The sequence below is a fragment of the Alosa sapidissima genome, chromosome 20 (assembly GCF_018492685.1).
Source record: "Alosa sapidissima isolate fAloSap1 chromosome 20, fAloSap1.pri, whole genome shotgun sequence".
NCBI lineage: Eukaryota > Metazoa > Chordata > Actinopteri > Clupeiformes > Clupeidae > Alosa > Alosa sapidissima.
The window spans coordinates 14,012,054-14,029,882 of NC_055976.1; the positions used below are offsets into that span (position 1 = coordinate 14,012,054).

Genomic DNA, 17,829 nt, shown 5'->3' on the forward strand with positions numbered 1-17,829 from the left:
CAGTTAAGCTAGAGAGTAGGAATGGTTCATTTTGACCTGAGTGAAGTGATTAGTACTGTACATGCAATAGTCTGGAAACACAAATTTTTCTCCATACCCTTATTTGTTTTTTCCATACTTATCCAGACCTGGAAATTACTCAAATCAAATTCCATACTTTTCCAGGTTTTCCATACTGCGTAGAAACCCTGAATAATAGTGCTACAACAATTGCTACTATTATGATTTCTGCTGCTGGTACTACTCCTAATGCTAATTACAATAATAGTATAACAATACTACACTAATAATGGTCATGATTTCATTATACTCCCCATTCTCCAATACAGTAATTTCCCCTGCCACAAAAGCAAAGTTAGCTGTAGAAATGAAAGTGAGCTGAAACTATTTGCGAGGCCCGTGGAGTTGCAGGCAAGCGGACAACGCTCCTGCATTAGCCTTGTATTTAGATCAAGATGAAGTTTCCTGAGCACATCAAAGCCTTTAAAATGTCTTTCTCCTGTCTGCAGCAAGCACATGTGACACCACCGCGGCAGCACAAAAGCCTGCTAAGAAATGCAGACACTCGGGTCCCAGCAGAAGAGGAATACCTAATTAAAAACTCAAAGTAGTTCAAACCAATTTGCATCTGCTTTTAAACTTCAGTAGTGAAAAATTATCTTTCTTTGAAAATATGGTAAATGTGTGATGAGCTCGGAGAATTGGTACGGACTCTTTTTTCTTCTTTTCGAGCGGCCCTTTTTTAGCGGTAGAAAAAGGAGAGAGATGCACAGGAAATGTTAGTGTGTTACTGTATGGAAATCTGCGGGGAGGAGTGGGGAGGGGAATGTCGAAAAGCCGCGCGAGCCGTGGTGCGCACTCCTGGGCCGCACCGAACCACCGCTATCCTCTGATGGTTTATTTGTCTTCAGTAATTAGAACTGTGGCGGAAAATGGAAAAGGTACTTTTGCAGAGAGGAGAAGTAAAAAGTCACACCACTATTGCCTGAGACTTAAGTCCCTGTCTGACTGACGTGTGTCTCTGTCTGCGTGTGTGTGTGTGTGTGTATGTACAGTATATGTGTATGTGTATGCATGTGTGTTATTAACCTACATATGACCCTGACACACAGGGACCTGATGAAACAAGAGAAGCTGCTAAAAATATCATGCAATATACAGTAACACATTTAGTACTCAAATCTCAGCGTTTAGCACAACTTCTCAGCACAGTATATCGGTAGAAGTACAAGAGGACTTTAGTTCTGGGCCTATAATTCTGCATGCTCCCTCACTGTGCATTGCAGTCTGTTTTGGGTCTGCAGGGCTTTTATAGTGATGTGGTCCACCTCGTAAATGTGTCATTGTGCCGGTGCCTTTTTTCGCTTTGCTCAACATCATTGTTTGCTGGTGCCAAGCAGGCCCTCGTAAACACCTTGCCCCAATTGTAAAACTCCTTCAGACGCCAAAAAAAGACTCGCCACTTTCCATCCGACATATTTACGGCAGCGAGTGCAGGAGGGAAACTGCAACTACTGTATAATAACCCTGCACCATCCTCGCTATCCCACTTCATATAAAACGTTGACAATGCAGACATCAATTACAAGACCCGCAATTCATCTCAATCAATTAACAATCACCAGGGGCATTCTCCTGGAAGAACAGCCATCTTTTCTCTGGCCCTCTTGTGCCTCAGTATTGGCTAGACCCTCTCTTATTGCGGCCGTGCATTGGCTATCCGCAGAGCTTCATTAGAGGAGGTGTGCTCTCCTGTGTTTGCCCTTGTCCTTTCCCGGAGACACAAACCTTAATGCTTTCCTACTCCTTCATCCTTCTTCTCTCTCTTCTTCATCGCCTTGTTTTACGGCACATTTACGGCGCGACTAACCCCAATCTACCTCCGCTGGGAGGCCAGCACCCCAGCTAAACGCCGGCCGCACCTCGCGCGCAACCTCATCATCTTTCCTCTCGTCCACCGGTGACCTTAGCCGAGCCGCGAGCTGCCACCAAACGCCCGGTAAAACAGTCACTTCAGCGCTCCTGGAGGGGGATTAACTCAAGGAGGAGGGATTGTCTCTAGCAGGGGGAAAACGAGTCTGTGCGCGCGTGTGTGTGTGTGTGTGTGTGTGTGTGTGTGTGTGTGTGTGTGTGTAATTGTACATGTAATTGTGTGTGTAAGTGTGTCTGCAAGTGTCTGTGTGTAAGTGTGTGTGTATAATTGTAATTGTGTGTGTAAGTGTGTCTGTGCAAGTGTGTGTGTGTGTGTGTGTAAGTGTAAGTGTGTAAGTGTGTCTGTGCAAGTGTGTGAGTGTGTGTGTGTGTGTGTGTTTTGATCTCTCGCCACCATTCCCAAGCAAGTTCTCCTAATGCCAAAACACACAGAGATTTCAATTAGTCCAAGTCCACAGCCTCACACACACATGATAATGTCCACCGGCCTACGGACATCGCCAAGGGGTACGGTAAGGGCATGGGAGTTCAGGGAAAGGGGTGAGTGTGTGGTGTGTGTTTGTGTGTGTGTGTGTGTGTGTGTGTGTGTGTGTGTTGTGTTTGTGTGTGCGTGTGTGTGTATGTGTGTGTGTGTGTGTGTGTGTGTGTCTTGTGTTTGTGTGTGTGTGTGTGTGTGTGTGTGTGTGTGTGTGTGTGTGTGTGTGTGTGTGTGTGTGTGTGTGTGTGTGTGTTTGTGTGTGTGAGTGTGAGTGTGAGTGTGAGTGTGCGCTTGTATGATCATCACTGGACCCTCCTGAGTGATTGTGGCTAAATTTGTGGGTCTGTGAGGGAAGGAATCTGTAGTTAACATTTAAAGCCGTCTGTTATAGGAAGTAATGTGGCCTGGTCGTTTTTTTTTGTTTTTTTTTATCACCCAGGTTTCCAAATGAAATAGACGAGTCTGCAACAGCAGCAGCAGAAAAAAATAAGTAAATAAATAAATAAATAAACAAACAAGACATGCAAATAAGTGGAGTTGCCCAAAAAAGAAAAAAAAAAAACTGTGTATTTGCCTGGAGCGAATGCCTGGTGCAAAGGGAGGTTGTGTATTCACCCTGCTCTTCATTGCTGCCTGGCTGTTTGTTTGTCAGCAGAATCTCTCTCTCTCTCCTTCTTTCTCTCTCTATCTCTCTCCAAACGCTTACTCCCAACTTATGATTGCTGAGGGGGACAGGGTGACAGTTGATTAGATTCTGGCTGCAGTTGAAATTGTATTTGAAGCATTCTCTCTGGGAGTCAGGGTAAAGACGGTCAGCTACGTAGGCTTAGGCCAGTCTCTGGGGGGTGAGTGAGTGGGGGTTGGGGTTGAGGGTGGAACAGGGAAGGGTGTTAGGCTGGCGCGTTGCAGGATATCAAATGGGAGAAAAAACAAGCTTATTGATGAAACGAGTGAGCTCAAGTGGCACTACGCCTTTTTAAATATGCTTTCTTCAGCCTGCCTGAGTACAACTCCATTCATCTTGGAAAAGCAAACCGATTCACACACAAAATGGATGAAAAAGTATATTGATTGACACCAAGTGAGAGGCAGTTTGCAAAACAGATGCCATGGGCCTCCCCGTCCAATGAAATTGGTGAATTTAATTTTCATTCGCAGATCAATCTCGGCACGTTAAATCAAAATAAACCTTATCATTATCCTCACTCCCCCTGCATTTGCAATTCACATTTAATTCACCGTTAATTAGTGGCAAATTAGCAGCGGAGGATCTGAGTGAACAAACAAGCCCATAAATTATGGCACTTTTTAACTTTTACCGCTCTGACCTGCATCTAGAATAACCCTTTCATTCAATCATTTATTCTTTATTTTTCTTTCTTTCTTTCTTTCTTTCATCCATTCATTCATTCATTCATTCAATCACTGAATCTTTCTTTTTTATCTTGTAGAGTGCCAGCCTCCTTTCCACGGGGATGAGAGGGGAGGAGTAGCTACCATCCATGGCTCAGGTATAGGCTGGTGTTTAGCTGGTAATGTCTGCTTGACACGGTTATATTGGTGTTTTGATGGTGCGTAAATAAAGTTTTTCATCCATTCTTGCGTTCTAGAGTGCATCTCCCCAGCCTCCCCTCTGCAGGGGCTACCCAAGTAACTTAATCAGCCTCTGCCCAAGGATGACAGAGACATCAGCCTAGAATGGGCTTCCATCAGTAGGGCACAGAGGACCCCATCATGGCTGAGCTGTGTTGTTCTCTCCCTCTCTGCCTGCTGCTGCTGCTGCTCTGACTTGTGGGAAGGAGGGTGGGAAAGGAGGGTATTCTTCCTGCTATTCTTTGCGGGCCGTCGCTGGAGCGCTCTGCTCACTCCCTCTCCGGCCACTTCCTTGAAGAGTATTAATGCTGCTGTCAGGCCTGTCAGGGATGTGCAGGGGTGGAGAGGAGCCCGCCGCCCTAACTGCTGTTGTGTATGACTGTGTGTGTGTGTGTGTGTGTGTGTGTGCATATGAGAAAAAAAGAAACAGTTTGTGGCTGACTATGTATGTGTGTGTGTGTGTGTGTGTGTGTGTGTGTGCATATGAGAAAAAAAGAAACAGTTTGTGGCTGACTATGTATGTGTGTGTGTGTGTGTGTGTGTGTGTGTGTTTCTCTATATTTCTGTGTTTGTGAGGACCTACCATCTGCTAGACCTTTCAATATTATACAAACATACACTGGGAGGGACAGGCAGCGATGGGGAAGATGGGCAGAGAAGGGGGGAGTATGAGCAAGAGCAGTGAAACAGACCTCAAGATAGCATAAGATGAGGACGCAAAGAAAGATAGAAATCAAAAGAAAGAGAAAGAGAGAGAGATAGAGAGAGAGAGAGAAAGTCAGAGTGAAAAACAGGGAGGAGAAAATACAGAGTTACTGATAGAGTGAAGTGAGTCTGTGATGGGGGAAAAAAGAGAAAAAATATCAAGAGATAGACAGATGCCAAGGGAGAGGCACCCAGTGGTTTTAGGAGTCAGAGGGTAGGAGAGGGAGAGAGTGACAGAAAGAGAGTGAAAGAGTCAGACAGAGGAAGAGATAAAGATGGAGAGACTCAAAGAAAAAGCCAGACAGACAGAGAAAGAGAGAGGCTGGGAAAAAGAGAACACCAGAGAGACTGAGAGATAGAGGGGGAAGAACAGAAATGAAATAGAGGAGGAAGAAAGACAAATACAGAACGAGAAAGAAGGAAAGAGAGAAAAACAAAGAGAGAAAGACTGTATGAGAAAGAGAGAGACAGAGTGAAAAAAGAGCTAGTATTAGAAAGAGAGATTGAGAGAGACAGAAAGAGAGAGAGCTTGAGAAAGATATTAAAAGAGACAAAAAGAGAAAGAGGCAGAAAGAAAGAGATAGTATGAGGAGGAAAGAGAGAGACATACAGACACAGAGTTAGAGAGAGAGAAGGGGGAGAGAGAGAGAGAGAGAGAGAGAGAGAGAGAGAGAGCATGAAATGTTGAGTCATCCCCCCGTGCTCTGTGCTGGGTAATATTTCTCTGGCTGCTTCATTATGATGGAGGCGATAAAGGTCGGGACTCTTTAAAGCCTGCTGCGGAGGGACCGCCGAGCCGAGCGCCGGCCCTGGTCCACACGAGGATAACACCCCCCCCCCCCACCCCCCTCCACCCCATCTCACCCTCTCACTCAGCATGTGCCCTGCCTGCTGCCCCCCCCCCCTCTTTTAAAGGCTCACATCAAAGGACCTTGCAACCAGAGGAGCTGAAGCCCACAAGCAGACGGAGCGAGAAAACACGGTCGTCTGGAATCTGTACCACGTCCACTTCATTTCATCTCCCCGCGTAACCAAACATAAACTATTTCACTTTAAAAATGCTGATGGTGATAATGTATTTGTGATATGAGATAAACTGCAATTTACATAGTAGCCTTTCCTTGTTTGAAAGCAACACATTCCATGCTGTATTATTCATGTTCATGCAGCTCCCATAGTGAGAAGGGGCCCTCTCATAGGAGATGACACTGCATTTTGTTGATGTCTCAATGCAGAAGGGTTGTGGGTAATTTGCTACGGGTAATTAATGCTGGTTGGGTGAAATCGGGTCACTGTATGGCTTGTGAGAGAGCACTGGGATGGGGGGTGGGGGTGGGGGTGGGTGTGGGGGCATCTCCGTCTGCCAGAGCAGAACAGGGGAAGGAGCTGGCTGGACTTCACTAGAGCTCAGGGCACAAAGGCACAGCGAGGCCAAGAAACAGGAGGCCTGATGGAGCTCTGGATGGGCCGGGTCCAGAGCCACACATGTGCCAGGCAACACAAAGACTGGAGACAGACACGGGGAGAGAGGTGGGGGAGGGTGGAGGTTGTGTTGTAGGGGGTGAGGAAAGTCTCTGACAGGGCCATGATATAAAGGATGGGGAAAGTGAAAACAATCAAGAGCTCAAAAGTCCAACAGTCCAAGAGTCAACAAGAACAGCCAGGTGACAGCAAAACCTTCAATAAAGAGAAACAATGTAAATGTTGTGATAACTAGGGAATCAGCGTCCGTTTCCCCCTGAAAACAACATTTGAATTTGGCTATCACTGTCTCTTCAGCTGATCCTGGTCATGGTATTACATTTGCAAATAGATACTGACACGTTTTTTACAGACTGTAACAGTAAATTAGCATTAGTTCGACTTTAGCCCATGCACTCTGGCCTTCACTTGAATCAGGGCCCTGAAAGTTACAGCAAAGGCCATGGCACCCTTGGAGAACTTCTCTCCTTTTTCCAACCTCCTCTTCCCTTCTGGCATCCTCCTCCTTCCCTCATGCAGGAGCCAAGAGAGTGAGAGAGAGACAAATGGAGGGCAAGGGAGAGAGATTGACAGAGAGAGAGAGAGAGAGAGAGAGAGAGAGAGAGAGAGAGAGAGAGAGAGAGAGAGGAGAGAGAAATAGTGAGAGAGGGCAGAGAGGAAAGCTGTGGGGCGAGTCAGCGCAATCAAGGCCCCTCCGTTCCTCTCATTAGGCATCAAAACGCTGAGTCATGTTCCCTTTCAAATCCTCCGTGTCGCCGCCTCGGCTCAGGCCCCTGGCCCCCCGGCCCCAAAACTCTGTCTCGCCGTCTTACACTGCTGCAGGCAGGTGGAGTGGGGGGTGAGATGGATGGGAGGGGGGTAGTTTTATTCGTCCTGTTGCTCTCGGAGGAGAGGAGCGTAGCAGCAAAGCTAACGGACCGTCATGTTAGCAGAGCCAAGAGCAGTACCAGAGCAACAAAAAAAAATGATCCCCCCTGCAGCGGTACCAGAGCAGAAGTTGGAGACGGTGGGGCTGAGGCTGTGGGGAGTTTTTAGCTCTGCTGAAAGTGAGTTAAAGAGCACAAGGTGTGTAGGTGAAAAGTGTGAAGTGTGTGTGTGTGTGTGTGTGTGTGTGTGTGTGTGTGTGTCTGTGTGTGTGTGTGTGTGTGTGTGTGTGTGTGTGTGTGTCTGTGTGTGTGTGTGTGTGTGTGTGTGTGTGTGTGTCTGTGTGTGTGTGTGTGTGTGTGTGTGTGTGTGTGTGTGTGTGTGCTTGTGTGCTAGTGTGTGTGTGTGTGTGTGTGCTAGTGTGTGTGCTAGTGTGTGTGTGTGTGTGTGTGTGTGTGTGTGTGTGTGTGTGTGTGTACAGTATGTGTGTGTGTGTGTGTGTGTGTGTGTGTGTGTGTGTGTGTGTGTCTGTGTGTGTGTGTGTGTGTGTGTGTGTGTGTGTGTGTGTGTGTGTGCTTGTGTGCTAGTGTGTGTGTGTGTGTGTGTGCTAGTGTGTGTGCTAGTGTGTGTGTGTGCTAGTGTGTGTGTGTGTGTGTGTGTGTGTGTGTGTGTGTGTGTGTGTGTGTACAGTATGTGTGTGTGTGTGCTAGTGTGTATGAGTAGGAGTGTATGTGGCTTCAGCCTTCTGAGGCCAGGTCAGAGATGGCGGTGTTGATCCAGGCAGCCCATCCCAGCTGGACGCTGTAACACTGGAGGGAGGCATTTGATGCGGGTGAGTGGCAAGCGTCGGTCGGTCGGCTTTTCCACCAGACTCAGGAATAATTCATGACACGGCCCTGGGCCACGGCCTTCTGCCCTGGGAGCCAAAAGACCAGCTGCTGGTTTTGTAGCCAGAGCACGGGTCAGACATGAGATGGCCTTTCCTGGATGTGTGTGTGTGTGTGTGTGTGTGTGTGTGTGTGTGTGTGTGTGTGTGTGTGTGTATGTGTATGTTTGTACATTTGCACGTATGTGTGCATTCAACTATGTATATCATGTACTGTATATGTGTGTGTATGTGTTTGTGTGTGTGTCAGTGAGGGTGTGTGTATGTGCACATTCATCTACAGTATGTGTACTGTCTGTATTCATGTGCTGTATACAGTATGTGTGCGTGTGTAGGTGTGTGTGCTAGTGTGTGTGTGTGTGTGTGTGTGTGTGTGTGTGTGTGTGTGTGTGTGTGTGTGTGTGTGTGTGTGTAGGTGTGTGTGTTAGGGTCAAAGACACATTGAAATAATCGATACGGCTGCAATGGAGCATGATGGTAGTGTACTCAGAGCTGGACTCGGAGCAGCAGAGGTGAAGCACTCTGGAATTTCTGCAGATGGAGTTTTGAGTCCTGCCATGGCCTCGTGTTCCCACTCCTGACAATGCATTGCAACGCAACACCAACCTCCAACCTCCATCTCCAGCCCCTCCACCCTCTCCAACCCCTCCACCTATCCTGACTTTGACATTAGCAAGTCCTATTGATTATCACACTTTTCAGGCGGCTGAACCAATAGCCCATCTGACAGATATCCTTTAACAGCCCTTAATGAACTGAGAGAATCATGATCTTTCCTGCTCCCCGGGGGAGAACAAGGCTCCTTTTAAGATTACCCCACTCAGTTCATCCCGGCCCCTCAGACACACACACACACACACACACAAAACACACACACACACACACAGTATCACCTTCAAAACCCTCACTCTCGCGTCATTACCTGAAACGCATCAAGCGATTTGATACGGACTGATAGATACAACCACCCTCAGGCCCATGAATACTGTACATACACAAAATGTGTGTAAAATGAAGGAAGAAAGAAAGAAAGAAAGAAAGAAAGAAAGAAAGAAAGAAAGAAAGAAAGACTTAAAATATTTTCATAGACAAAATGTCTGCTTCTAGAGGCCTTTAGCTCCATGTCAGTTGTTTTCCTCCTGAAATCTCTCTCTTTCTCTCTCTCTCTCTCTTTTTCTGTCTCTCAAACACAGACAAACACAGACACACAGACACACACACACAATTAGGGATACACCCTAATTCACCGAGCTTATTACTGTAATGCCGAGACACAGAAACCTTTACATATCCATCTATACCAGTGTGCAAAGATATAGTCCCTCAACACACATGGCACACACCACTGTCGGTCAGACTCTCTCTGTGCCCGCACTGAAGCTCCCTTAGAAGGACTGTCAATGGAAATGTTTCAAAAGTGAGATAGTTGTCAACAACAGGTGTCAAGAGAGAGAGATGGTTTCTCTGAGTGTGTGTGTGTTTGTGTGAGTGTGTATAGGTTCATGACATGTGCGAGTCCCAGTTGCATAAGTGTATGTGTGATTCATTGCATGCGTGTGCAGGCTGATTTTGAAGCAGGAAGATTCCTCTCCTCTCAAGTGATTTTGCCATTTATGTGTCATTCACTGATTGCTGTGAAATTCCATTCAGTGCATTTGAATAAGATTGGCTGTGCATTCTCTGTCTATTTCTGTGTGTGTGTGTGTGTGTGTGTGTGTGTGTGTGTGTGTGTGTGTGTGTATGTGTGTGTGTGTGTGTGTGTGTGTGTGTGTGTGTGTGTGTGTGTGTGTGAAAGAGAGAGAGAGAGAGAGAGAGAGAGAGAGAGAGAGAATAAGAAGCATAGATAAATGCTTTAAGAGAGTGAACAGTCTCCCGTCTCCAGTCATTTTGTGGTGTGTGTGTCTGCTTTGATATTCCATTCAAGTAATTTTGTATCGTCATTTCTCAAGTGTGTTTCTGTGCGAATGTGTGTGTGTGTGTGTGTGTGTGTGTGTGTGTGTGTGTGTGTGTGTGTGTGTGTGCATTTTTGGCCTTTTCTCCTCGCCTCTGCCACTCGGGTATCAGTAGGTTGCCATAGCGCCCCGGCCATCTGATAGAGAACTCATTACATTTGCATATTCGTTTGCGGGGAAGGAAATGAGTGAATATTGAGTCTTACCTAAAGCAAGAGCCACATTAAAATTCCACCACACTCTATTATGCGCTCCAGTCTGCCTTTTAAAAATGTATCACATTAATTATAAATCATTGTGTTCAGGTGTTTCACAATTACCTCAGTTGTCACACGGTGTCCTGTGTGGGTGGGTGTAGTTTGGTGAGACTGCATATGTAAAGGGCTCACAATGGGAATTGCGAAAGTTTATGTGTGTGTGTGTGTGTGTATATGTGTGTGTGTTGCGTGTTTGCATGAATGCATGTGTCTGTGTGTGTGTGTGTGTGTGTGTGTGTGAAAGACACAAAAAGGTTGTGCTATTAGAAGACTGCTAAAGGTGCGTGACAACATTTATCAAAACAGGGTAATGGATATTTTCATGGGTGATTGTCTTTTTGCCATTGCTTTGACAGCAAAGCAGGTGTTTTCAGTTGGCAACACACAAACAGGGCCCGTTAGGCAAGACAAACACACCTAATGTTATTGGACGAGTGTGGGGGCTTTACAAGGGGTTTTCTGGTTGTGTGTGTGAGTGTGTGGGAGAGAGAGAGAGAGAGAGAGAGAGACAGAGAGAGAAAGAGAAAGAGAAAGAGAAAGAGAAAGAGAAAGAGAAAGAGAGAGAGAGTTTGTGTGTTTTTGTCCTAAGCGCTGCTGGTCTAGAACATTCTATCGTCAGGCCCTCCTCTGTTGATTCTGCGGGTTTATCCCCAGCAGGAGACAAAGGAATATGGAGTCCGCAGAAGCCAGAGCCTTTAATACAAACCCCTGTGAACACAAACTATGGAAATACGGCTTAGCAGGGACAAAAAAAAATAGTCAGAGGAGGCATGTGAGTTTCTCGTTTCTAGGAGGTTCTCCTGAGGGTGATTTATTGGAAATACTGTTTCCCACTGAGTGGAGGGCTAAGTGAAGGATGATGAAAAACATCTTCAAAAGAGCAGAATGTGAAAGAGAACGGGAGAGGGATAGAGACCCTCATAATGGATTACAAAGAGCTATCCACTGTTAGATTGTGATGGAGAGGTATAAGGAAAAGATAGGTGTTATTATATACTTACCCTTGATACAAATACATACAAATAGAACCTCTTTTTGTAGGCTGCGTTTGCAAAATTGGTCACTGCACAGCCACTCTAAGTCAGCGTTTAAAACTAAACAGAAAGTAAAAAATGTGAAAAAAGGAATGCTAGACTAGAGGTTCTAGAGGGGGACGGTATAAAAGGCAAAAAGGCACGTGTGAGAAGGCAAGCATAAGTGGGTAAAAGTAGGTCTCCAAGCATGCGACCTCTGGTTTGGAAAGCATGTCTAATTCAACAGCTGCAGTCTCCTGAACCACTGAGTCACTGAATCGCTTGTCGGTTCAGTCCGGGAGGCAGAGGATGACACACCACTCGACATGACGAGAAACCTCAGTCACTGGAATACAAGATGATTCCCTCGTGACTTTTCACACTCACACACTCACATCTGGCCCAGGACTATGCCAAAAACAAGACAAAATGCTAAATAGGCCCCTTTGAACCACACTCTTGCTTTCTCCTTTTGTCTCAATTTGAACATCAGTTTTCACGAGTTAGCCAGCCAGAATCTTACTCTGTGTAGACATCACCACATTGTTGGTGAATGGAGTGTGCTTCTAAGCTATCAGAAAGGATGCAAACCAAGAAAACGTTCTTCCTTGTAATGTTTTTTCTCCATGAGGGTGCAAATACTGTATATTTTAGGAGAAAATAGTTTGCGATGCAGAACCGACCAGCATGGCTGTTCTCATCCAAACACGAGTTCCAAAAAATACTAAATTAAAAGTTATTTTTCATCTGCTTTTTTTGTGTCCATTCCACATCACAGCATGTGTACTGTTTCACGAGAGACAAGTAGGCACTAGATTTATTCTCCTTCAAAAAGGTGAATATATAAACAATACGACATAAATAATATATCTGCAGAGACGGTAGTAGGGCAGCACAGAAACTAGGCTGATTTCTGTCGAAGCAGCTGTGATGAGCATTGGAAGTGGGTTCCTGGGGTGGCCCTGATGGATGGATGGAGGGAACGAGAGAGGATATTAAAAGGGAGCGATAGAGGGAGGCAGACAGAAAGATTGAGAGAGAGAGGAAGAGAGAGAAAAAATCAAAACAAGAGAGTAAGAGAAAGAGGGAGAGAGAAGGGTATGGAGAAAGCAAGAGAGAGAGAGAGAGGGAGTGAAAAAAAGAAAGAGAGTGAGAGAGAAAGAGAGACAGAGAGAGAGAGAGAGAGCGAAGGACAGCACCTCCCAGGGCTCAGAGACATTGGGCTCTGTCAAAGGCTTCTGCCACTCTGGCTGAGCTAGTGATAAACCCAGCGTGGCTCCTTCGCCTCTCCCAACGGGGGTCATGGAGTCACCTAAACACTCCTCGCCCCACCCCCTCCCCCGCTGGCCCCCGGTGTCACCCAAACTCACCCCTGCCACTCCTCCCTCCACTGTCCTGGCAGGTGGTATATTGCCCCGTCGTAATTTGCCCCGGACGTACCCTACTTGAGTGGCACCTCCAATAAATAGCATAGAACCCCCCCCCCCCCACCCAAAAAAAAAGAAAAGAAAAACACACACTCACACAAACAGCCCGGTTCAGGATCCAACCTGCCTGAACTTAGTGTGAGTTTATTTATTTATTAGGTATTTATTTTTCATTGCTGGCAAGAAAATGATTTATTTTCCCATCTCCGTGAGTAATATGCATTTTAATGTGGGCTGACATGACATCCATTACTGTGTGCGTTTGCAAAGGCACCCTCAGCCGGGAGACTGGAGAGACATGCCGGCATGGGTATGGGGGCACCCACACCGACGTGAATAGAAACATGCAAACACGCACACACACACACACACACACACACACACACACACACACACACACACACACACACACACACACACACACATACACACACACACACACAAGCACACATACATACACACACACACACACACACACACACACACACACACACACACACACACACACACATACACTCACACCGATTAACACTTAATCAGTTGGAGGCGCAAAGCACTTGTGGTCTGCACACACACACTGTGTTTGCCATTTGTCATTGTAGCGATGCAGTCTGCTGGGAAGCACTTAAGTAATACAATAAACGTCCGAGAGGAATAGTGTCCGAGATGCAAGTCAACAAATTAACAGAGCAATTCACAGAGCATAAAGCAGCATGGGGGGAGAGGGGCAAATATGTGGGAAAGTCCAGTCATTGTGTGTGTGTGTGTGTGTAAATTAAGTACCTGAATAAATGTGTGTCTACATATCTGTGACTGTTTGTGCAGGAGAGACCACTTTGTTCTGTGCATGCTTGTGTGTGTGTGTGTGTGTGTGTGTGTGTGTATGTGTGTGTGTGTGTGTGTGTGTATACGTGCGTCCAGGCATACTTAGGTCTCCTTTGGTTTTAGCTTCCCCCGCATCATTACTCCCAAGCAAACACCTTCCCTGTGCGGGGTTATGTAAATGATTGGATATAGGATCTAATTGTCTTGTTCAGTGCTTGTTGCTGTTGCTGGTTGGCTAACTTCATTTGTGACGAACAGGAATGATTCGCTTACCTCCCTCCTTCCCTCCCAACCCTTCCCTAATGACAGCCATGGTAGTGTCGCCAGCAGCACTGGTAGGTGATGATATGGGGGCAGAGAGGGGGGGGGGGGGTAGAAAAGAAAGAAAAACAGAGAGAGGCCGGGGGTAGAATACAGTAGGTAGAGAAGGAAAGAGGGAGACGAAGGGGGGAGGTAGAGAAGGAGAGGAGAGTGACAGAGGGGGTTGAGAAGGCGAGAGGGGAGAGAGAGGGGGAGAGAAGGAAAGGAGAGAGAGGGGAAAAGGGAGAGAAAGAAGGAGAGTGAGGCAGAGGGTAGAGAGTGAGAAAGGGAGGAGGAGGAGGAGGAGGAGGAGGAGGAGGAGAAAGGGAGGGGGTAGAAAATGATATGAGGGGGAGAAAGAGAAAGAGTAGTGAATGAGAAGAGAGAGCATGAGGGAGGAGGTAGAGAAAGAACGTGTGTGAGAGAGAGAAGGTGGAGGTAGAGAAAGAGTGCATGTGAGAGAGAGAAGGTGGAGGTAGAGAAAGAACGTGTGTGAGAGAGAGAAGGTGGAGGTAAAGAAAGAATGTGTGTGAGAGAGAGAAGGTGGAGGTAGAGAAAGAATGTGTGTGAGAAAGAGAAGGTGGAGGTAGAGAAAGAACGTGTGTGAGAGAGAGAAGGTGGAGGTAGAGATAGAGCGCATGTGAGAGAGAGAAGGTGGAGGTAGAGATAGAGCATGTGTGAGAGAGAAGGTGGAGGTAGAGATAGAGCATGTGTGAGAGAGAAGGTGGAGGTAGAGAAAGAACGTGTGTGAGAGAGAGAAGGTGGAGGTAGAGAAAGAATGTGTGTGAGAGAGAGAAGGTGGAGGTAGAGATAGAGCATGTGTGAGAGAGAAGGTGGAGGTAGAGATAGAACGTGTGTGTGAGAGAGAAGGTGGAGGTAGAGATAGAGCATGTGTGAGAGAGAAGGTGGAGGTAGAGATAGAGCATGTGTGAGAGAGAAGGTGGAGGTAGAGATAGAACGTGTGTGTGAGAGAGAAGGTGGAGGTAGAGAAAGAACGTGTGTGTGAGAGAGAAGGTGGAGGTAGAGATAGAGCATGTGTGAGAGAGAAGGTGGAGGTAGAGAAAGAACGTGTGTGTGAGAGAGAAGGTGGAGGTAGAGATAGAGCATGTGTGAGAGAGAAGGTGGAGGTAGAGAAAGAACGTGTGTGTGAGAGAGAAGGTGGAGGTAGAGATAGAGCATGTGTGTGAGAGAGAAGGTGGAGGTAGAGATAGAGCATGTGTGAGAGAGAAGGTGGAGGTAGAGATAGAGCATGTGTGAGAGAGAAGGTGGAGGTAGAGATAGAGCATGTGTGTGAGAGAGAAGGTGGAGGTAGAGATAGAGCATGTGTGAGAGAGAAGGTGGAGGTAGAGATAGAACGTGTGTGTGAGAGAGAAGGTGGAGGTAGAGAAAGAACGTGTGTGTGAGAGAGAAGGTGGAGGTAGAGATAGAGCATGTGTGAGAGAGAAGGTGGAGGTAGAGAAAGAACGTGTGTGTGAGAGAGAAGGTGGAGGTAGAGAAAGAACGTGTGTGTGAGAGAGAAGGTGGAGGTAGAGAAAGAATGTGTGTGAGAGAGAGAAGGTGGAGGTAGAGATAGAGCATGTGTGAGAGAGAAGGTGGAGGTAGAGATAGAACGTGTGTGTGAGAGAGAAGGTGGAGGTAGAGATAGAGCATGTGTGAGAGAGAAGGTGGAGGTAGAGATAGAGCATGTGTGAGAGAGAAGGTGGAGGTAGAGATAGAGCATGTGTGAGAGAGAAGGTGGAGGTAGAGATAGAACGTGTGTGTGAGAGAGAAGGTGGAGGTAGAGAAAGAACGTGTGTGTGAGAGAGAAGGTGGAGGTAGAGATAGAGCATGTGTGAGAGAGAAGGTGGAGGTAGAGATAGAACGTGTGTGTGAGAGAGAAGGTGGAGGTAGAGAAAGAATGTGTGTGAGAGAGAGAAGGTGGAGGTAGAGATAGAGCATGTGTGAGAGAGAAGGTGGAGGTAGAGATAGAACGTGTGTGTGAGAGAGAAGGTGGAGGTAGAGATAGAGCATGTGTGAGAGAGAAGGTGGAGGTAGAGATAGAGCATGTGTGAGAGAGAAGGTGGAGGTAGAGATAGAACGTGTGTGTGAGAGAGAAGGTGGAGGTAGAGAAAGAACGTGTGTGTGAGAGAGAAGGTGGAGGTAGAGATAGAGCGTGTGTGAGAGAGAGAAGGTGGAGGTAGAGGTAGAGCATGTGTGAGAGAGAAGGTGGAGGACTGTGGCGTCCTACTGCAGCTTGACAAAGAGCTAATGTATTCTCCACGCCGTGGCCCTGCGTGCACCACCAATCGACATCTTTGTTAACCTCCTGAGGGGTGTGCTGAGGGTTATAAATAACGACCGCCACATAATGCCTCTCTCCAGCGCTCCTGACAGCACAGGAAGAAGAGGAAGAAAGGAAGAATGAAGGAGGGAAAGATAAAAAAAACTGAAAGGAAAGAAATGAGGTCTGTGCGAAACAAAACTGATGGTCACGCAAGGACCTCGAGCCTCTGAGGCCAAGGAGAAGCCCAAAAGACTGGCATGATGATTGAGACGTCTTTGCAGTCTGTGTGCACATGTGTGTGTGCGTAGGGTAGGCTGATCTCTCCCTCTTTCTACCATTTTCTCTCTCTCTCTTGCTCTCTCTTTCTCATAGCCTGTGAGATGCTACAGTACAGTAACGGAAGGAAATCTGTGGTAGCACTTTGGCACATGGTGCACTCTGATATAACCTGCATTTAAAACAAACACCCCAGGCACAGGCAATATACCACGAGAGAGAGAGAGAGAGAGAGAGAGAGAGAGAGAGAGAGAGAGAGAGAGAGAGAGAGAGAGAGAGAGAGAGAGAGAGAGAGAGAGAGAGAGAGGCCTACCCTGCCCTGCCCACTGCACTGTTGTATTTCTCCAACTAAATAACAAAAACACCTTCCCTGTGCGGGGTTATGTTAAATGATTGGATATAGGATCTAATTGCCTTGTTCGGGGCTTGTTGCTGTTGCTGGTTGGCTAACTTAATTTGCGACGAACAGGAATGATTCGCTTACCTCCCTCCTTCCCTGCCCTGTCCACTGCACTATTGTATTTCTCCAACTAAATGATAAAAAAACTGGAAACTCCGAAGGGAAATGAGGGACACCAGCTCCATTTACTTCCTGATGGCATTCTAAGATGATCTATCATGCATCGCAGTAACAGCCTAATTAACAGGGCCCCTTGCAATAATGGAATACAACTGTTCAAGCCAGAAATTAATCTTAACGTGTGGCTCAGTTAAATTTGACCTTGAGCGCAGTGGAGGTAAAGGAAGGAAAAAATGGTTGCAGGGAGAGAGGTAGAATAAGATAGGAGAGGGAGGGAGAGAGAGAAAGAGAGTAGTGCACGATTAAAAAATCTAATAACAAAAAACATCAGTTTGGGTAAAATACGGCAGGGCAAGATCTAGCACAAGGGAGCTAGAGGGAATAGGGGTGCAGTCTGGTGCTTGTCTTGAAATACTGTGTGTGTGCGTGTGTGTGTGTGTGTGTGTGTGTGTGTGTGTGTGTGTGTGTGTGTGTGTGTGTGTGTGTGTAAAATGTATATAATAAATATATATATATAGCATAGTTTTAGTGTTAGCATGTTAGTGTGTGTGTACATGAGTGTAGGTTTAATGTCTGCAGAGAAGTATACAACATTTCTGTATACAAAACAATAACGAGTGAGAGAGAGAATGAGACATGGAGAAAGAGAGAAAGAGAGAAAGAGAGGTAGGAGCGACAGTAAAAAGGGACTGCCAGTGAGTTTAAAAAGGAATAACAGAGTCCGGTGCTTACCGATGACGTAGGTGAGGAGCAGGGCGAGGGTGACTGTGATGGCCGAGGCGCTGAGGGCCGTACACTTCCAGTTGCAGCACTTGTAGGGCTTGTTGAACGTGAACATCGGTCTGGAGAAGGTGCTTCTGGGTAAGGGGCGCGGGGGCGGAGAGTACACCGTGTTGGAGGTCAGCGGGTAGTTCTGATTGGCCGCACTCAGCAGGGTCGAGGAGCCCGAGCCGTGCTTGAACAGGAAGTGCCTGAAAATCATCAAACCCCCCACCCCCCAAAAAAGAGTCCATTTAATTTTCATCCATTCCATTTTAATTTATTTGAGCAAATGTT

General features: G+C 46.6%; 1 protein-coding gene across 1 annotated transcript in view; it reads right to left on the bottom strand.

Moving 5' to 3' along the window:
* Window positions 1–17,829, bottom strand: part of LOC121694939 (teneurin-1-like) — a 206,212-nt gene that overhangs the window by 123,502 nt on the left and 64,881 nt on the right. Inside the window, 1 exon segment of the mRNA XM_042075340.1 lies at window positions 17,506–17,744. Within this exon segment, the coding sequence (XP_041931274.1) occupies window positions 17,506–17,744 (239 nt within the window).